At 44.2% G+C, this 20317-nt stretch overlaps 2 protein-coding genes across 2 annotated transcripts; one reads left to right on the top strand and one right to left on the bottom strand.

Moving 5' to 3' along the window:
• The first annotated feature begins 1752 nt into the window (after positions 1-1752).
• On the top strand, positions 1753-13790 carry LOC116993049 (cystatin-A-like). Its single transcript, XM_033053297.1, has 3 exons — positions 1753-5701; positions 11488-11589; positions 13483-13790. Exons 1-3 carry the CDS (start codon positions 5636-5638, stop codon positions 13609-13611), a joined length of 297 nt encoding a protein of 98 aa, XP_032909188.1. The 5' UTR covers positions 1753-5635; the 3' UTR covers positions 13612-13790.
• Positions 13791-13922: 132 nt separating this feature from the next.
• On the bottom strand, positions 13923-18985 carry LOC116993123 (cystatin-B-like). Its single transcript, XM_033053429.1, has 3 exons — positions 18783-18985; positions 15129-15230; positions 13923-14749 (listed from the first exon to the last, which is right to left on the bottom strand). Exons 1-3 carry the CDS (start codon positions 18846-18848, stop codon positions 14621-14623), a joined length of 297 nt encoding a protein of 98 aa, XP_032909320.1. The 5' UTR covers positions 18849-18985; the 3' UTR covers positions 13923-14620.
• Positions 18986-20317: the final 1332 nt, after the last annotated feature.

The following is a 20317-nucleotide window of genomic DNA, read 5'->3' as shown; positions in this document are numbered from 1 at the left end:
ATCCTTTCCATGGTGTTGTGTTTAGAAAGCCTTAATGCAGCACCCTGCAGTAACACAGCATTTAAAGGCAGATGAATAGGAGGAAAGCTGAATTGCTGCAATTATGGCTGTATATTTTACTTTATACTTTTTATTTTGTATTTATTTCAGATAGGCTGACAGTCAAATGACAAGGTCTGTTGGTTGCCAGCTGATATGATCTTAAGAACTGCTGAACTTAAACAGAGCCCTAAAAATACAGGCCCTGTCTTGCAAACACTTTGGAATTCAGCAACAGCAGTGAAATTACTGGATATACTTTCTCATCCCTAAGACTTTGTGTATATAGGGAATGGGAAATAAATGAAGGAATGTACCTGTGTTACTCAGAGCTGGCAAAGATCTGTGCAGCAGCATCTGTTTTATAGTTGTTTGTGCAGTAGAGACTCAAACTGCTTGGAGGCCTTTTATTTTTAGGCACCAGGGTCATTTCATCTCACCTTTTTTTGAGAATGAGGTAGAAATATATTTTAAGTCTTTGAGGATACAAATCCTAATGTTCAAACTTTTTCCCCCTCTTTTTTCCTCAAGGTACTGCAACTGCTTTATGCAGAACTTTGAGGTGGAACATTCATTCTTGAAGATTTCTCATTGTTTTTCTGCAAATCTGAAAGCAGAAAATGTGTTTGTTCTTCAATTGTTAAATTCTTATCGTTGTTTTATCATCAAAGTGTAAATCAAATACAGCTCATAACTCTCGGCTGAATTGGCACTAATGAAGTTTCAACAGGAGATGATGGTCAATTAATGAGATGTTGAGAACAGTAAGTTTCGATTTCAGAGCTGGTACTTTAATATTGACCTCTAGTATAGGTGCCTAAAATATTAGTTCTCTCTGGGGCTTGGATCAACTGCAAAGACAAATTCTCCTTTTTCAGTTGTACAATATAAACTTCTACGAGTGTGTATAGACTTGGATCAATAGTCTTGAAATATAATTTTTTATTTCTGTGTAAACTAGAGACTAATGAGAATTAATCATTGTCTTCCTTTATCCATCCAGATATTTGCTCAACTGTTGTGGAAAGCTTCTTCACTTAAGCCAATGTTGTGATAAATGACCTGTGAACTGGATGTGATACAGAAATTTTTTTTTAATTTTGTTTTTATTTTTTATGAGGAAACTTTGTTAAAAAACCCCCAAAACCCATAAGCCCCCAAAATCAGCCCAATAGAGAATTATTTTCAGTTTGGATATAAGGCCAAGCAAGTAGTTCTATACAAACTGAGTATGAAAAAGTGATACCATGAGAAGACTCCTAAATCCCCAGCATCCCTTCATAGGGTGATTGCAGCTTGCATACAGAGGATTGCACTAAGAAGTTGAATTGCTTTATTTAGTTTGCTCTGAGCACGGAGGCTGTCTCTTACAGTAGTCCATGGCAAATCAGGTGGCTGAGAGGCTGTTTCGTGTCACTGTTGAGCTTGATGGAACCCAAAGGTGAGTACAGTAATTTCACGATTATAAGCTGCACCATTTTGACTAAAATTTTGGTCCCAACCCGGAAGTGCGGCTTACACTCAGGAGAGGCCAATATATGAACAAAGTTCGGAAATTTCCCAACCCAGAAGTGCGAGCCGCGGTGCTGAGCCAAGCTCGCGAATTGATGCACCTGCCAGTAAAACCTGAGATCGCGTGATTGTTACAAATTGGTTACTTCGCTGCGAATGAAAGTGCGGTTTACAATCCAGTGCAACTTATATATGGGCAAAGAACGAAATGTTGCCGATACCCGGACGTGTGGCTTACAATCAGGTGCGGCTTATGATCGTGAAATTACTATAAATGGAATTGCATGTCACACTTCAGGCACAGGGCAGGAGAATGCAGCTCAGAGCTGCGTGTGGAGTGGGATGTTTTGGCATGTGTGCAAGTGGCATCGGTGTGAGCTGAGTCCCACACTGAACACAGGCAGGTAAATTCTGTGTCCAGGGACCCCTGAAGATTCCAGGATCCTGTTTAGTCAGGGATTGAACCTTGCCTCAGTGTTACCATTGAGGTAGTTACAAAATTACTGGGCTGTTTGCTGTCAAACATAGCGGGTCAAACAGTGGACCGTACAAACAGCACGGTTTCATCCTTTCCCTGGTTTTGATTCTATTTCTACAAGTAAAGGCATTTGAGCACAGCTGATGGCTGTGTCCAGAGTCCTGTGGGTGCCTTGCCTCCTCTATTGGAGTTTTCCCATTGCTTGCAAGTGGTGAATAGAGGTGTGCAGATCCCACTTGCTTGGAAAGTCCTCTCAAGCTTGTGCATGTTTGCTTCTGTGAAATAGAAAGAGGTGTTGTTCTTTTTTTCTAGCATTCAGCCTGTAGGCATGAAAGACTGATGAAACAGGTAATTTCTTTAGAGAATATTTTTAACAGTAGATTTCAGTTGTCTTGAAGCAGACTGAGAGGAAGAGGCTCATCATAGGCTGGGCTATGCTAATTTTGTGCTGCTGAAGGTCGAGTTTCTGTGGATCCTTGTTCATGTATGGTGTCAGAGATCTTTCAAAATCAGGATGGGTAGCAGGAGAGGAAACCTTTTTTTGCAGACCAGCATGTTGAAAATCAAGGCTGTTGTTCCTGTGACGATGAAAACAGATCTTCAGCTGATACAGGGAGGGCTGCTTTCTTCTAGAAGCCCTTCATTCAGACCATGTGTCATGTCCAGTCACAATTACTTGTCTTTTCACAGAACCAGAAGACTGGCCTTACTGACTTGGCTTTCACAATAATTTATACAGAGCTGACTTCATTCCTGGTTTAAAAATGACTTGTAAAGACCCTGGGGATTGGATTTTAGTGGAGGCTTTTTTGTATTTTGTTTTGTTTGTTTTGTACTGGTGTTTCTATAAATAATAGCTGGTACCTCTTAAAATTTGCTTAAACAGGACCAGGGAGTAGTGGCCTGCAAGCAGTAAAGATCTGTTTCTTCTGTGTTGGAATAGTTCATGAAGCAAGATGTTACTCAGCTTCAAAGCTGTACAGAATGCCAGTGGTGGTGTCCCAGCAGAGATTCTCCAAGATAACAGCAGCACAGTGGTGTGAGGGGAAGCTGCCGCTGTGCTGATGAAGAGTGTAGGCTGGTCTGGTACCAGCCATGTCTCAAACACTACAGGGGGCACACTCACCTTTCTTGTGCAAGAGATGGCATGGGGGTGGCTGTGCTTTTCATGGCAGTGTTCCAAATCCTGGTTCATTACATCCAAAACTTAGTGCAGAGAGGAGTGGGTGGAAGTGGGGTTGCCCAAGATGAGGCTGATCAATTGCCCGTGATCATCTTTGATCACAGGTCTGTAAAACATCAGCACCTTCAAAGTGGTTTCATGGAATACTGGTGCAGGAATACTGCATCGCAGTCTGAGAAATATCACTGGATTTTGGGACAGCCATTAGCACTACTGTGGAATGCAAACCATCTGATTTACCTCTGTAAACTTCAGCATCAACTTCCTAACAATTATTCTTTGATTTTTTTTCCCTTCTGCACAACTGTGCATTGTTGGGGGGGCGGGGGGCAGGGAATGTTGTTACGCTTTAAAGTCAAAAACCAGCAAACCCAGAAATACGGAGTCCAGTGAATGATTTCCACACAACATTAATATCTTTAGTTTCACACCTAGAGTCTTTCCAAGATTATAAATTAATCCTCCTAGACTTTGTGGTTAGTATATTTGTTGCTAGACAGAATCAAGAGTTCTCCAGGAGTGTACTACTGCCCTGGGGATCTTAACATCCTTTCCAAGCAAGTCAGCAGGATCTGTATCCTGGTGAGTGGACATGTTTATAAAATACCCTGTTTCAGCGCTGGTGCTGTGCAGTTGTTGGACACATTCTCTGATTTCTGGCCTCAGTAAGGTGAGCTGGCTCTTCCAGTTCCTTATCTGTCCTGCTGTGTGAATAAGGCACAAGTGGTGGAACATGATCAGCATTTGAATGAACCAGCAGGATCTTATGCAAAAGGTTTGAGCCATCATCAGCTCCACGAATAGGGCTCTGAGGAGTTCCTCATCTGGAGAGAAGTTGGTGAAAGTGGCAGAATTCCAGCTGCCACTCCCTCTATTCCTGAGAACTGGAAGGATTTCTCTCTCTGTTCACAAAAATGGCTCAGGACAATGATTTTTCCTCAAATGCTTTTTGTTAACTGCTGCTCAAGTTTGGAAAATTCTGCAATATCTTTTTCAGTAACATGCTGTAATATTCATCAATACTGTTGAGTGTATTGTGTATTGTTGGGGCCCCTACAGCCCGTTTCTCAGTCTCAGGGGCTTTGTACCAAAACCAGGCCTTGAAGTCAGATCTGAAGTACTTTTTTTAGTGTCTTGCATCACTTGTTATCTGTGAGTAGGAGGGTCAGTAGTATAGGTAGGACACAGATAAGTTTGTTGCTGTGGCTATAAACTCACCTGTTCCTAGCAAATTCCCTAATGCTGATCGTAGCAGAAATGCCCACTGCCTGTGTGTAGCACATATTCTTATTTTACCTGCTCCCATGTACTTGCCCCTACAGACTAAAAAGTGTCTGGTCTGTTGCTGTTTCTCTGGTCCTTGCTCTAATCAACATTCCTCTTATTTGCTAGTGAGGGGGACGGCAGGAATATTGACGGGGAGTATTTTTGCTGTGATCTTGAAGTTCTCCCTTACCAGGGAAGGCTGCTAGCAATTCTTAGCCTTCCCCCCAGCAGGTTTTGAGCTTTATACATTCACATTTGTGAATGTGACTGTGCCATGTGACTGTAACTGCAGAATGAATAATACTGACTTCGTGTTCTCATGCTATGTATTTCAGCAGTGTACGTTGAAATTGGGACAGCTTTTGTGTCTTTTTGAGTGTAGTTTGTCTTCCAGGAAATTGAGACTAGAGTTAAAAAGTAGATTTTATTGCATATTCAGTTGCTATTGTGATTGCCTGAATGCAGCTCTTGGTTTGATGGGAAAGAAGCAGAAGTGCCTTATTTGCAGTACTTACCTGAATCTGGGATTGAATTATTTTCTACTTCTGGTACTGGTGTTTACCTTAGCACCTTTTTGGTCAGGGAGAGAGAAGTTAAGTCACTGAATGTAAGATGCCATCTGCTCCTGTTTCCTCACTTCGAAGGATATTGAGAGAATAAAATTTCAAGTTGAGCAGGACCTCCGCTAAGGAAAGTGCTGCATCCTTTCCTCTGATCAGGAAAGGTGTTGGGAAATACTGGGTGTGTCTTTGATGTGTTTCCCAAGAGCTCAGCCTAGTCATCTGCACATGAGTGGAGAGGCAAGAGTTTCCAGCTGCTGCCCAAACCAACTTTCTTTAAGGTGTGGGTGACTGCAGGCTGATGTTTGCTTTTTCTTTTTGATGTGAAGACTGTAAACGCTTCTTCAAGTGTTTCTTAATTTATTAATAATATTGGCAGTGCTTTACATTTGACAAGCCCCCTTTTCCCCGTTTGTCGTCTTCTCCAGTTCAGTAATGATAGGCTCCGTGTGTTGCAGGTCACATGATTCCATGACGTGTGTGCGTGTGTGTATGTGTGTGTGTATATATATATGAGATGCCTGGGGAATCTGCTCAGACTGTGCTGAACTTCCCTCTTCAGAGCCACTCATCATTTCAGAGAAGTCACCTGCCATCATGATGCCTGGGGGCTTATCTGACACCAAGCCAGCTACTCCAGAAGTTCAGCAGCTTGTTAACCAGGTGAGTTGCCCCTGTCTCTAGATTAAGTTACTTGTGTGCAAAGAGGCCATTTCTAAAGCTTGTGTAAGGCCTGGAAGACTAAGCCAGGTTTTAAACTGAAGAAGCTCATGCTGAAAGTGGGAATCTCCTTGACTGGCAGTGTTTTCTCAGCATTCTATATAGGAAGTGCCTTGACTCAGTACAACTGAGACAAACCACTCCTCTGTCTCCTCTTTGTCCATGGTCAGGAACTGGTACTGGCTACCTTCAGTTAATGTCTGTGTGAAGTTCCAAGGCCAGCTCTGCTATTCCAGCAACAAGTGAGGTCACTTGTTTGAAATGAAAGGTGGCGTGTTGGAAGGGAAGAGGTTGTGCCTGATAGAATTAATTCCTCAGTGAAGGACTGCATAGGACAAACCACATGCTAGTAGGCAGTAAAGAATTTTATATGGAGGACAAAGCTATTTTTAAATTGTGTGTTCCCTGCTGGCTTTAAGCATTTTCTGGAGTCATAGCTATGATACAGGGTCTGCTGGTGGGGCGAGGTGAGCTTGGCACAAGGCAGGCCAGTGACTGAGCCCAGTTGCCCAGATGCTTGGTTGCAGGCAGTGGTCCTGTTCTGGAGCAGCTGTGTGAGCAGCACCTCTGCAGATCCTCTAACGCCCTGCAGTGCAGCAGCTCTTTTTAAAGAAAGTATAAAAAGCATCCTGAGTGTGGGCTATTTGCTCCCATTGTTGTTACATACCATGGGGATTCTTTCTTACTCCAAATGAGGCAGAGAGATGGGACTTCTGATCGCTTAGAAAGTGCAGTTTATTTTTCGTATCTTCTACAGAAACTGTGAGTTCTTGTTACAGGAGTTGAGAGCATGACCAGAAGTCACAAGACTTACGGTTACAAGATCTTTTAAGGGCTTATTAACCAACAAAACACTGCCAACAAGGATATCTATGTTCCTAATCCAATACTAAGAAATTTTGTCTAATTACAGTGTGACCTCTTTCAGCCAATCCTGTTCTAACACATAGATTTATTCTGTCACCTTTATACCTACTTTATTATTTCTATCTTTAACTTTATAGCTAAGCTTTTTTCTACCTAACATGTCCCTGCTTTAAGCTTTAAATCTACATTCTTACTTTTAGCACCTAAGCTTGGAAGCTTTTCCCAAGGCCTCAGTTCAAATACTGTGTTCTTTTCCAGGCTTTGATTTACTGACCCAATGTTTTGAGAATTTCTTGAATTCTGAATTCTAACATCTCCCCCTTCTCCTTGCACCAAAACCACTCCTTTGATGGCTTTGTCAATCATTCTTCGCATGCATTGAAGCAGGCAAGGCACTGTTACAAGTATAATTATGATGACAATTAATATATATGAGTCTGTTTTAAAAATCTCTTTCCACCATTATGCAAGGCTCAATTTATCAAGTAGATAATCCAACCATGTTCCATTATTAACTTTGATCTTAGCTACACCTTCCTTTAGTTGTTGTGTACCTTTATGAATGGATTTTGAATGATTGGATAGGTTTATGCAACATATTCTATCAAAGTCTTTAGACCCATGTTCATGTTGTGTTTAAGCTTAAAAATGCTGAATTTGATGCAAAACCCCATTTTTACAGGACCAAGTATTTCCAATTCTTGGGGTTGAACAACACATAATGGGAAAACTCCCATCTTATTTTCTCACCCACCCAATCCTCTTCACCCTTCTGACTGTGAAAGATGAGCTCTTCTCCCTTTGGCAATTGCACTCAGGCACTCTTTGAGGAAACAAAAATAGGAAGTAGCAGGGCTGAATTAATTGGCCAGTACTGCTGCACACTCGCTATACCTGATGTGCAGGGCTCCCAGCTCTCTCCTTTGCTGTGCCACCGAGAACAGAGTTTGCACCAGTATCCTTCCACCTCTTCTATGATCTTACAAGCAGACCAGGCAGCCCAGTACTCTGACAGGGCTCTTTTCCGTAGTCCGCAGGTGGGGGATAACATTTAATGTCCCCTTACTGATTAGAAGATACTCCAGGTTACACCAGGTGTCTGATTTAGGAGAGTGATACAAATATACTTGTAACTTGATACAAGTCTAAGTTACTAAGCAAAATGTAGCGACTGCAATCCCAGTTCCCTGAGGAAACCAGCCTATCTGTACAACTTGCCCTGTGTCACGACATTGGGCATCCTCTGACTGGGAAGAGGGTTGTGGGTTGAAGTCAACTCTAGCCAACAGTTTTCTTCAAAATTCTTTTGTGTAACCATTTAGTTTTTATGCTCAAGATTTGGCAGAGCCAAATCTCCCCTCATGCTAGTCTTGCTAAGTCAAGGGTGCGTTCACTTTCTTCTACTGAACTCAGGGAGTTACACCGCCACATGATCCCCTCCACTGACAGAGCTATTTTTGATAAATAAAAAAGGTTGACCATGTGGTCAACGTTTGTGTTGAGATAAAGTCAGCTTATTTGCAAAAGCTGTGGTCAGTCACACCCTGCATTATTCCCTGAGTTTCATGGGTGGCACATCATCCTCTCCTGCTCCTCTGAGCCTTCTTCCATTGTAGGGCTTTATTGGTCCATCACAGCTGGGGTCACCAGAGCTGGGGAGATGTACATGAGGGAGGGCTGGAGTTTGGATAATGGGTTAGTCAGAGATGATGCAGAGCAGAAAGAGAAATAGATGATCTACAACTGTTTGACTGAATTACTTGGGAGCAGTATCACTGTTCCTTCTATGCTGGCAGGAATGTTTGAAGTAGCAGCACTTGCAGAGATGAGAAATTCCCTTTTACCTATGGAGGGGAGACCCTAGCAAGGGACTTGTAGCACCTCTGTGTATTTGCCATTCTTGTTTCCTCATGTTAAGATGGGGCCAGCTGAGGGCTGTGAAATTTAATTAATGAGTCTGTGAAATGCCTCAAGCACCATGCCAGATACTGAGCTTCGTTTTCAATGCTGGGACGTGTTATTTATGGGTCATCAGAAGTCTTGCAGTGTGTTTTGGAGGTGAAACCACAGCACTTGGGTGTCCATGAGCAAACATGCCCTTGAAAATGTGAATGATGATTTCAGGCAGTGCTAATGCTCCCAGAGTACAGGGCACATATGGAATGTGAAATGGGGATAGTAAAAAGTTTCTGTTTGTTTCCAGAAAATGACTGATCCTAATTGTAGTGCTCTTTTGTTCTCCGTAGCTTCAGAAAAAGGAAAACAGATTTTTCTTTGCTCTGTATTTTCTGCAAGGTGAAATTTCTGCCCTGTGCCAAGAGCAGGAGAGAGAGAATGCTTCTTGGTCCTTTCCACCCTTGCAGAGGCTTTGGTATTGTTCTCTAAGGAAAATATTCTTATGGAAACCTTACGTTGAGGAAATCCCGCTATCCTTCCAGCATAAGTGTCACCCTTTCATGAAGCAATTCTGTGGGCTTTTATGCTCTGCTGAGCAGAGAAGCAATTCCTATGATTTCAGCAAAGTTGTGAAGAGTGTCTGCAGAGCTTAGGACGCTCAAGGTCTGTTTGCTCATGGGATTACATAATTATTTTACTTACATTGTGCCTTGTCTCTAGCCATCATTAGTGAGCTGAGGAATATTATTTATTTGGTCTCCTTGTTTTACAGCTGTTTCCCAAAACTGAGGAATGTTTTGGGTTTAGGATGCTGTTAGATAAGAGCTTAGGAATGTTCTGTTTTTTCACCTGAGGATTAAGGAGCTGTTTGCCTACTTCATTTTACTGAAGGCTCAGTCTGTAAATAACAAATGAGGGATATAGTGGCCAGAAGAGAGAGAGCAAAACTGGAGAGAAGTGGCTTTGTTTTGTTTTGTTCTGAGAGAGGAATATGATGCACCAAAAACTGCCACTTAGGAGCATTCTAGGAGGCCCCCTGCCCCAGTCAGCTGGAAGGGTGTTGGGAATTAAAATTTCCCTGGTTTGCCAGAGTTAGCAGTTCCTCAGCTGAAAGTATAGTTGTTGGTTCCTGGGGATAGAAACCCTGTGGAAGCTGCTCAGCAGAAGAGCAGAGTAAGAGATCATGAGGAAGCTGAATAGGATGATAATTTCTGGCTCTCTGGAAACAATCTGGATGTTCCTTGGGTGCTTTCTGTGGCCTTCCTGCTAGGAATGTCATGGGAACGGCACCTGTAGGTGCTTGTGCTGGGAAAGTAAATTAATTCATTCCTGTGAAACAGGTGGGTGGTGAGAAGCACTGAGATGCTGCTGCCTCTGCCCAGGGCAGCCTGAGCAAGCTGACGCTGACACTGCTCCTTTGCCCAAACTCAGTAATGCATCCAGTCATCAGTGTGGGTGTCATGTGCAGGGGGCACCACATCACCCAGCCTAGGAAGAATTGTCTCTGCTTACTGTGTGGTGGTCATGAAGTGATCATGAAATTGGAGAGTTTTTAATTCTTGGAGAAGTAAGGAAAGGCAACAGCAAAACCACTTCCCTGGACTTCTGGAGAGAAGACTTTAGTTTGTTTGGCAGACTGGTTGAAAGAGTCCTTTGGAAGGCAGTCCTGAAGGGCAAAGAGATCCAGGACAGCTGGGCATTCTTCAAGAAGGAAATCTGAAATGTGCAAGAGCAGGGTCTCCCTATGTGCCAAAAGACAAGCTGGTGGGGAGGAAGACTGGACTGGCTAAACAGAGGGTTTTGGCTGGGAACCAGGGTTAAAAAATAGAGTTTATAAGCTTTGGAAGATGGGGCAGGCAATTCAGGAGGATTACAAAGGTGTTGTGAGGTTATGTAGAAAGTCAGAAAGGCAAAACCCCTATTAGAACTTAACTCTGGCCACTGCTAAAAGCAGTGACAAAAAGTGTTCTTACGAATTCATCAGCAATAAAAAGATACTTAGTCCTCTTTTTAGAGGACTAAGGAGAATCTCCATCATTTGCTGGATATTGGGGAAAGCATTGCCACAAAAATAAAGAAAAGGCTAATGTACTTAACGCCTTCTTGACCTCAGTCATTAACAGACCAGTTGTCCTAAGGGTACCAGCTCCCTGAGCTGGAAGACAGAGACAAGGACCATAATGAAGCTCCCACAATCCCGCAGGAAACAGTGTCCTGCTTTTCCACTTAATGTGTAAATCTGTGGGGCTGGATGGAATCCAGAGGGTAATGAGGGAGCTCATGGAAGAGCTCTCCAAGCCACTGTCCATGATTTACCAGTGGTCCTGGTGAACCAGGGAGGTCTCACACAACTGGAGTTTGGCTAATTCGATGCCCCACTGAAAGAAAATCTACAAAAATGGCAGGATCAGGGAACTACAGACTGTCAGGCTGACCTCAGTGCCAGGGAAGGTCAAGGAACAGCTCATCCTCAGTGCCATTGCACAGCAGGTGCAGGGCAACCAGAGATTCAAGCCCAGCCAGGATGGATGCGTGCAAGGCGAGTTCTTCTTGACCAACCTGATCTCTTTCCATGACCTGCTGAGTGGATGAGGGAAAGGCTGTCTCCCTGGATCTTAGTAAAGGCTCTGACACCAATTCCTGCAGCATTCTACTGAAGAAGCCTGGAGAGGTGCACTGCTCACTGGGCAAAAAAACCAGCTGGATGGGTGGGCCCAGGGAGAAGGGGTGAGTGAAGTTCCATCTGGCTGGTCAGAGATGGTGCACCCAGGGCTCAGTGTTGGGGCCAGTCTTGTTTAATATCTTTATTGATGATTTGATTTGGACAATGGGTTTGAGGGTGCCCTCAGTCACTTTGTGGAGTTTCATTAAGGGAGTATATTTGAAAGGATGAAAATTGGAGTGGTATATACGAAAGAAATGCCTAAATATCAACCTGCCAATCATTTTCCCCTTTCTTTTTACAGGTGAAGCCACAGTTTGAAAGCCGGGCAAACATGAATTGTGTTGTCTTTACAGCCGTAGTATATAAGACTCAAGTGGTTGCTGGGACAATGTACTTTATTAAGGTTTGTATATATTGTAGGAGGGAGCGTTTTGGAATTAAATGATGCAGGTGACTTGCAGACAACCAAATAACATAGGAAACTGTCTGATGTGAGTAACAGGAGTGAGGACTACCTCCAAATGCTTATAAAATTATTCTGTTTGGCACTGCTTTAAGCAGGAATATAAATATTATAAAACATGCCCTGTGCTTATTCAGATGTAACTGGTAAACTGCTTAGAATCATCCCCCTCAAGGACTATAGATTGCCTTCCCAACTCATTATTTCAACAAGTCATAACTGGTCTCCTATTTCCTTTCAAGGCAGAATAGTAGGAGTCCTTTGGTTGTGTTTGTTGGGATGAAATTGAAGTCAGCTTGAGGAACTGATGGAGAGTCAATTTTGTAATGCAGTACATGCATGTTTGCTGCCTAGTTTTGCACGCAAGCAGGTGTGGTTTATTTTGGTTCTGTGTCAGGTACTGCAGAGGTACAGCTCGCCTGCTACTTCTTTCTGTATTTTCAAAACCCCCTCTCTGCTGCAGAGGAAAAATGGGTAATGCTTAATTTGGAGCCCTCTGATAACACAATTCTTCCTCCTGACCGATGGATGTGAACAGCTTTTTGTGAAGTAGCACAGAAGAAATGGCTGGGTGTATTTTTCATCTGAAGGCTAGCAAGAACTGCTGAGCAGCAGGCTGGCCTTCTGGACCACAGCAGGCATGGCCTGTGACTGCTGAAACCCCATGTGTGCGTGGACATGTGTCCGGCAAGGTATGCTCCACTGACAAGGGAATTGGAAGAATTCTTTTATTAGAAAGATTGGCCTGTAATGTTTGGGGGAGAGTAATTCTGCAGAGACACTGCACATTAGCTCCACACTTCTCATACTTAGTTGATCCCAAGAAGGACAGATGATGCCAAACCTTCTTTTTTCCCAGGTTCTTCCTTAAAAGAACTCTTAATTCAGAAATGAAGGTTGATCTATTACTGAGCTTGGAAGAAATCAATTTTTAACACTGGAAACGGGTGATTTGTCTCTTCTTTCCCAGTTTTACCAGTGATGGAAAACAGTTTCTCATTTTAGCATTAACTGGAACAAACTCTGCTACAAGATACATTATTTTATATTTCTGAACCTTCCACCTCACTGACATTTTACCAGCAGACGTACATCTGAGATGCAACCCAGATCAAGCACAGTGCCAGACTGCAGCCACCAGAAAGCATGTAAAACCCCTTGGAGCCTAAGGCATCCAAGTTTCCATGTCCCTCACCAAGGGAGGGTTGAGCACCTGTTGTGCTTGGCTCTGTAAGAACGAAATTTTACAGCTTCCTACCAAGTCTTTATGTGAGGACTTTATGTGTCAGGGTTCCCTGGTTCAGGCACTGATGTGGTTGGAATAACTCTGCAGACCAGGGATACTGGCTTTCAGGTTGTCATTGCTTCTCAGGACCATGTGCTGGTCTTTCTGTACCCTTTGGGAGCTGACATGGTGTCTGCACTGTGTCCCACCTCCAAGTCATGGAGGTTTCCTCATTGTCTCTTGTCTCCTATGAGTGTGCCAGGAAGCTGAAATTGTGCTGGCATCTTGGTGACCAAAATAGGACACCATCAAAACCTTTCTTCTGTTGCATCTTCTGCTTCCACACACAAGAAGTTCTGCTCATTTTCCCTTCACCTGAGTCTGAAGGTTTTTAACACTATTTTCTACATGTGTAGACAGTTTCTGCCACCAGAAATTATCACCAGTTACTATCCAGATTTGGATAAGAGCTGTTAGAGTAAAAATGAAAGTACATCTAAAATTAAGATCCTGAGCAAAGATGTTATTTCAAAAATGTAAAGAACAGCCTTTTGTTTGAACTTGCTTTGAGCCCATGATCCTCACTTCCCCACTCTTTTGGTTTCTAGGTCCAAGTTTCTGATGCTGATTATGTCCACTTAAAGGTGTTTCTGAGTCTTCCCTATGAGAACCAAGGTCCCAGCCTTGAAAGTTTTCAGACTGGCAAAACCAGAGATGACCCTCTGACCTACTTCTAAGACATGATGACATACAGTGCCTCACCTCTGCAAATCCTATGGGGGTTCTGCCTGTTACAGTAAATAAAATAAGTTTGGAAAGCTATTGTCCATATTTTTCTTTTGCTGCAGATGTACTTACAGAGATCTTTCTTGTTATCTTTCATGTCTGTCACAAGATTAAAATAAAGTTATTTCGAATTAAGACACAGAATCAGTACAAGGCTATCTGGAATATAAAAAAAAAAAAAAAAACTCTTCAGGAAAAATTGAAAAATAATCAATAGTGAAAACCAGTGATGAGAATACTAAAGCACCAGTCACAGATACCATTTCAAGTTAAAAGAAATGTTTATTGTTATAAATGCAGAAATGCTTGTCCAGCTTAAGTTCCTTTCCAGGACTTTTCCATAGGACTGAGAACATAAGCAAGCTAGTTTGGTATTTTAAACTCACACACCCTCTACGGGACATTACATGCTATTGCTGCAAAAGGAAGAGCATGATTACCAAGGGAATGTTTGTTTCAAACTACTGTAAGTAGTTTCTCTTCCTTGCAAAATTGCTTCAGCTCAAGTCTCTCATCACGTCTTTGCCCACAAAATACAAAGTGCAATTTAAATCTACACATATATTCACAGTTGCAAAACAGCTCAGAAAAGACTGAGGCTTTCCTCTTGTTCCTTGCTGCAAATACATGAGTGTCGGTGCCATTCCCCTTCCAATTTCTACATCAAGGAAGTCCACAAGCAGGACTTAGCCACAATATTCTGGTTGAATTGCACTAAAGCCTAAGTTAAGTTGCAATAAAAGTAGGGTTTACATTAGTGCAGGTAATAGGAGAGCCCTGTGACTCTCAGTTTTGGAGATTGTACAGGAAGGGAATAGCATAGAAGAAATTGAGTTTTTCCCCCCATGATATTGAAAAAAAGACATTTTCTTCTGCCTTTGTTGGCACAGGAATCAACACTTTACAGCCCATAGAAAATGCAGATAAGAACCAGGTAGGGAAACACAGCAGAGAAGGTTGTTAGAAATAAGCCAGTTCATCATGCTTCGCCTTGCTGCCCTGGTAACTGTGGAGACTCAGCTCTTCATTCTCGTGGGGGAGACTCTTGAACACCCGCAGGTGCATGAACTCCTCATTCCCAACATGGACCTGCAAAGCATGAAACCCAGTGAGATCCCTGCAGGGGGAGCAGCCTGCAGCAGGAGGGGTGGCAGAGGCTGGACTGATTTGAGGATGGAGCAGTAGACAAGCAGTAAGAAAAACCACTGGCTTGCTTTAAACCAGACTAGGAGCTGTGACTTTGCAGAAATACTACCTAATCTTCCCATGAAAATGGAGAAAAGAGGATTTCTATTTAACATATAGGAAAAGGGGCTGGGAGGTGGGTATTTGTGGTTTTTTAGTGCACATTTTTTTTTCTTATTAAGGTCAAATTGTAAGCATTCTTCTCTAGTTAAGAAAGAAAAAAACCCCACCATTCCAAAGATTATACACATTAACATAAAAGAAACAATCCAGCGTCCTCTACCTTGATGAAGTAGTTTGTTCCAGCAACCAACTGAGTTTTAAACTCCACTGCAGTGAAGACATCAAAAGTTTTCCCTTCTTTTTCTTCCAGCTGAGCTTTTACCTTAAGGAAACAACAGGTTCTTTAAGACTGATGCAAGCAGAATTCAAATATTTAGGACTTAAGGCTTACAGTTCACTGCTGCTAAATTCCCAGACAGAATTCCCACTTTTCCAAGACATTAAAAGATCAAAATGAATCATGTTAAATTTTGTGTGAAAGCAGGACCAGCAATGTAGGGAGGTAGCAAAACTGAGACTGAGGTGGGAGTCAGTCACTACAGGCTGATACCGAGTCAAGACAATACTTAATAGGTCTTTCAGGATGTCTGCTGGAATCTGTGTTTTCAAACTGCAAAACAGTGCTCAAGAAGTCAAAAGAAACAGTACCCTAGAGGGAGCCATGAACTCCTGAGATGCAGCTCTTCTCTCCTGCACTGGGCCTCCAGCATATTGTGGCTATGGAAAATTCTAGGTCAGGAAAGCAGAAGATTTCAGCCTTTGTTTTGAACAGCAGGATGAGTTAGTCTTGGAGTCCTTGCTGCACCTCGTGCACTGCATCATTGCACAGCCCTCCCTTCACTCCTAGGGCAGTAGTAAGAGCAATGAGTAGATCCTCCAGCTATATGGTATACTTCTTCCTAAATTCAAGGGGAATAGATACATCTGCACTTCTGCCTAAATCCCACCTGCTTCCTTGAGAAAAAACAAGTGTCAACTTGCCATTGCTCTGTTGCTGTAGATGATGGAGGAACAGAAACAAATCCTGCAACAGGGTATGTTCTCCCACCTCTCCAACTCCCAGAACTGTGGTGCCTTTCCAGTAATCATCCTATCCCTGCAAGCTGTGTCCATGCTTTTTATCTTCTCTCATAGGCCATACCTCTATGCTTCCTCCAGTTTATGATCAGTAGGTTACAAGCAAGATAATGTTTAGACACTTTGTGTTTTTGCCATACGGAAATCCAAGCTGCATTCTAAGATGCACTGAAGGGCACAGCACCATGATTCAGTCCTGCCTCCTCCCCTTCTCCTGAGTCAGAGGTTGGAGCAAGGGGTTTCAATTTTCATCACACGTCTACAAATTTTAAGCAGCAGGGCAGACAAGTCTCCCACTGACGCTGTCCTATGCTCCTTTAGCAATCCTAGGCACTGTGGGGCTTTGGTTTCTGAGGTCTCTAGATCACCCCAGCTCAGCACATTTTTTATTTCCACCAGCAAGCTGAACACTAGGCCCTGGGTGCAGACAGCTCAGAGTCCTGCAGCTGCAAGCTTGCAGGGTGTTATCACTTGTGGCAGTGAGTCACCACAGCATGTGACAGATAAGCATCCTGAGTCAGTGTGGAGAGGGAGACAGCAGACAGAAATACTCTCCCAAAGACCTGGTTCTTAATCTCAGTCTGGATTTGGAGTTCTGGAGAACAGGAGCCAGCACTGTGTCCTGGTGGTACCAAAGTTAATGGCATACTAGGCTGCATCAGCAAGAGCCTAGCCAAACGATAGGCGAGTGATTATTGCCCGTTACTCGGCCCTTGTTAGAAAATGTGGAATCCTGAGTCCAGTTCTGGGCCCCCAGTACAAGCAAGACACCAATAAACTGTAGTGAGCTCAATGGAGGATCCCAGGAGCACTCCATGGGCACATCAGGATGGCTGGAGCACTTGTGCTGTGAGGAGAGGAAGAAAATGAGTTTGCTCAGCCCAGGGAAGAGAAGGCTTTGAAGAAAACTTTCCAGTATCTACAAGAAATCAGGCTCTGTCCAGGGATGAAACTTTCCAGATGGCAGGAGAATGTGACACAATGGTAATAAACTGAAACTGGAGGTTCAGACTGGATATAGAGAGAAACATTTCCACTGAGGACATTCCTACAATACAGCAGGAGTGTTCAGAGAAGCTGCGCAGTTTCCATCCTTGGAAGTTTTCAAGACCTGACAGGACAAATCTCTGAGCAGCCTGAGGATGCTGACCCTATGCTCAGGCAGGAGGTGCAGTCCCTTCCCACCCAAACAATCCATGATTCAGTCACAGGGCTGGAAATGATCATGAAGGCTCTCCACAGCCCTGCACAGCCTGTTTGCTATGCACTCCCAGAGCAGTTAACTAAAAAGCAGATGGTTCAGAATCCCTGAATAAGCTCTGCCACAATCACCAATGAGAAGCCAAAGCTGAGCTGGGTGGAAATCTGGAAATCCTTGCTGTAAGCAGACTGTTCCTATGGTATTCCTAAGCCAGACACTACTGAAGGAAGCTCTCCTGCCCTGTGTGACATTACACCCACTCTGGGTCACAAAACTGAACAACTTTCGGCCATCACAAGGATTCTTACGTAACAGTAAAATGAAGGCAAGAACTGGAAAAGCAGGTACAGGGAATATGTTTATGGCAAGCAAACTGCCAGGATCTAATAAATCTCCACCAAGACCTGACTTTAAGCAAACAAAACAATTTGAGAAGGCTACCTCTATTTAACTGATGTTTTCTCCAGCAGTGCCCAGATGAGAATATGAGTGCATGGGCAAGTTTCAAGTTTGGGTTTTCCCACTTGTATTTCATTAAAGGAAGTAATTTAAACTGTCAGTCAAAACAAGGTAGATAAAGTTCAAAGTATTTAGGTGATTTAAAAGAAAACATGAAATTTTTGCTTAATTCTGTTCACTTCTGAATCCAACAGGGTTTTGTCTTTGGACTACCAAACCACCACAGTCTGCTACAGAAAGAAAGTTAGGATTTCAAACCTTGTTAATTAAAGCCCATGTTAACTGCATATCTTCATTACCTTTAACATGACATGTAGGCCTTTTCAGATGAAAGCAATAATTATGATTCTCAGCAATTCTCAATCATGTGCTTATTACTGCAAACTCAGGCTGGTGCTTAGAGATGCACATCTCTCCCTTTTCCTAAAACATAGAATCCTAATCTGTACAACCTAAATGTTAATTTCAGTGGCTGCTGTACCTTTGGGTGCTCTGTATGTATTTGGGAACTGCTCCCAAATAAAAACAGAAAGAACTTGAGCTTCCATGACAAAAAAACATGTGCTTTGAAAGAACTTAGTTGCACACTGGCATTTTTAGAGTAAAAGCATGTGCTCCAGTAACATGAGTGGTAATCTAAGGTACTGTAATATCAGGATTTGGAGCTGGCAGTGGTTGGAGCTGAATTCTGTTTGGGAAAAACAGAAGCAGCGAAGAAGCTTTCTTGCTTATTCCACGTTTCACCCCCTCAAAAAAAAAAAAAAAACCAAAACCAATCCACCTTTCCCACACAAACAACTAAAAACCAAAACCCCAAACGTAAGCACAAGGTTCAGATTTTGTAGGAAGCCTTGCAGCTCGTTCCCCGAGCTCAAGGCCGTGGCTCTGTCGGGTTTCCCCACGCACCCAGCGCTGCCCACGGTCCCTCTGGAGTCAACAAGACCACGTCAGGTGGGCACAGGGAAGGAGAGCTCCGGGAGCCGTGCATTCCCCATTCCTTTCACCTTTTACACCGAGAGGCGGTGTCTTGGCGCTCGGCCGAGCATGGCCAAGCACCCACTCCCTGGGACCCGGAGAGACCCCGCACAGGCCTTTCCCCCGCCTGCGCGGCCCTCCCGGCGCGCCCCGGCCCCTCACCTGCTCCGCGATCCGCTGCGTCTCGTCGGTGGCGGGCCGGGCCGCCGAGGCAGCCCCGCACAACATGCTGGCACCTACGTGGTCCGCTCCGAGCCGATCCTGCCCCTCGGGTGGTGTCGGGGGCGGTGCCAGGCCCGGGGCTGAAACCCGCGGGCGGGGTTCGGCGACCGAGGCGATGGCGGGCGGGAGCGGCCGGGCCTAGCACCGCCCAGCCGGGGCGGCCTCAGCGCGGCCCAGCGGGGGTGGCGCTGCTCTCGCTTGGCGGGAGCATCGCGGCCCGACGGCCGATGGAGCACAAAAACAGCCCATAGCGACACTTGTAGTGAAAGCTGCCGGCAGAATTTATTCTGCGCCCTGGACAGAAGGGCTGCAGCCGCTCTTCAGCGAGCAGCACCTCCGTGACAGCCTCGCGTGAAGACAGGGCTGCTCTCAGCCGCTGCGTTTTCCCTTCCCGTGTGTCACCTTTCCCAGCCGCGGCATGTTCGCTTTAGCCGCATGGAAAGGTCCATCTCCAGACTCCCTCCTTCACCACGTTCATCATTCCCTCTCCCAGGCTGATTTTGCTGCTCCTCAGCCAGCAAGCTGAAGCCAGTGGTGAATTATCCAGCCTCTGGGGAATACCTGGGGAGGTTTCAGTCTGAATGTTCAGGTCTTTGCCTAAATTTCTCCACAATTTAAACATCCAGACTCTTGCAAAACCAATAACAAACACCTACCTTCTTCCTCCTGCTTTGCAGCACCCCTTAGTTGGTCAATACAGACCTAAATTTAACAATAGCAGGTATTGCAAACTGAACAGAGCTCAAGGACTGACAAGGAGGACATGGCAAGAAGAATGAAATACAATGGGGAAGGTTTTCTTTCCTCTGGTATCATTTATAAATAAATTTTCTGCTGGGACTTTGGGTAGGCAGAGTTCTGCCAGGTTTGTGAGGAGACTGGGCATGAAGGGTTGGGCTTTTCACTGGGTGATTCCCAAGTTTTCCAGTGGAAATCCCACCAGAGAGCTGATAACCTGTGTTGCTTCACTATTGGACAGTTCAGGAAACCCCACATTGGGGCAAGCTTTCCAGTGGAGTTTTGAGCCATGGTGGGTGGAATGAGGCAGCCATTCATGTGGGCATTTTCTGGTAGGAAATGTCAGTGGAGGTTCTCAGGCTTGTGCTTTCAACAGGAGAATGTTCCCCATCATCATGTGTCTTCATCAGTGGTGTCTTCTATGATACACTGACAGGCTTTTGGATAATTGCCTGACCCAACCTTCTCCTCTCCTGGACTCGACAGGATGAGAACATATGCCCCTTCCTGTGCATGGCAAAAAGGGTTTGGTTACAAAGCACCTTCCCAAAGGGGTCCTTTTTTACTGAACTGCCCTTGTGTGTCACTGCTATCAGCTGCAGTAGCAGCTCTCATGCAGCATCAGAGCTGGAGGCTTAGGGCTCCACGTATGAGAGCAGGGAGGGTGGAAGGGGCTTTCCCAGCAAATACAACACAGTTTGCCATGCTAAAAAATGATTGCAGCTCTTCAAAACTCT

The sequence above is a fragment of the Catharus ustulatus genome, chromosome 2 (genome assembly GCF_009819885.2).
Source record: "Catharus ustulatus isolate bCatUst1 chromosome 2, bCatUst1.pri.v2, whole genome shotgun sequence".
Taxonomy (NCBI): Eukaryota; Metazoa; Chordata; class Aves; order Passeriformes; family Turdidae; genus Catharus; species Catharus ustulatus.
Note: the sequence above shows the minus strand (reverse complement) of the source record. Positions and strands in the feature narration are given on the sequence as shown.

Bases quoted from the DNA above. Each gene is read 5' to 3' on its own strand.
- LOC116993123 (XM_033053429.1), bottom strand. From the start codon at position 18,848: ATGTTGTGCGGGGCTGCCTCGGCGGCCCGGCCCGCCACCGACGAGACG. The intron at 15,231-18,782 runs GTGAGGGGCCGG...TGTTTCCTTAAG, and splicing joins CGCAGCGGATCGCGGAGCAG to GTAAAAGCTCAGCTGGAAGA. The intron at 14,750-15,128 runs GTAGAGGACGCT...CATGCTTTGCAG, and splicing joins GAACAAACTACTTCATCAAG to GTCCATGTTGGGAATGAGGA.
- LOC116993049 (XM_033053297.1), top strand. From the start codon at position 5,636: ATGATGCCTGGGGGCTTATCTGACACCAAGCCAGCTACTCCAGAAGTT. The intron at 5,702-11,487 runs GTGAGTTGCCCC...TTCTTTTTACAG, and splicing joins TTCAGCAGCTTGTTAACCAG to GTGAAGCCACAGTTTGAAAG. The intron at 11,590-13,482 runs GTTTGTATATAT...TTTGGTTTCTAG, and splicing joins GGACAATGTACTTTATTAAG to GTCCAAGTTTCTGATGCTGA.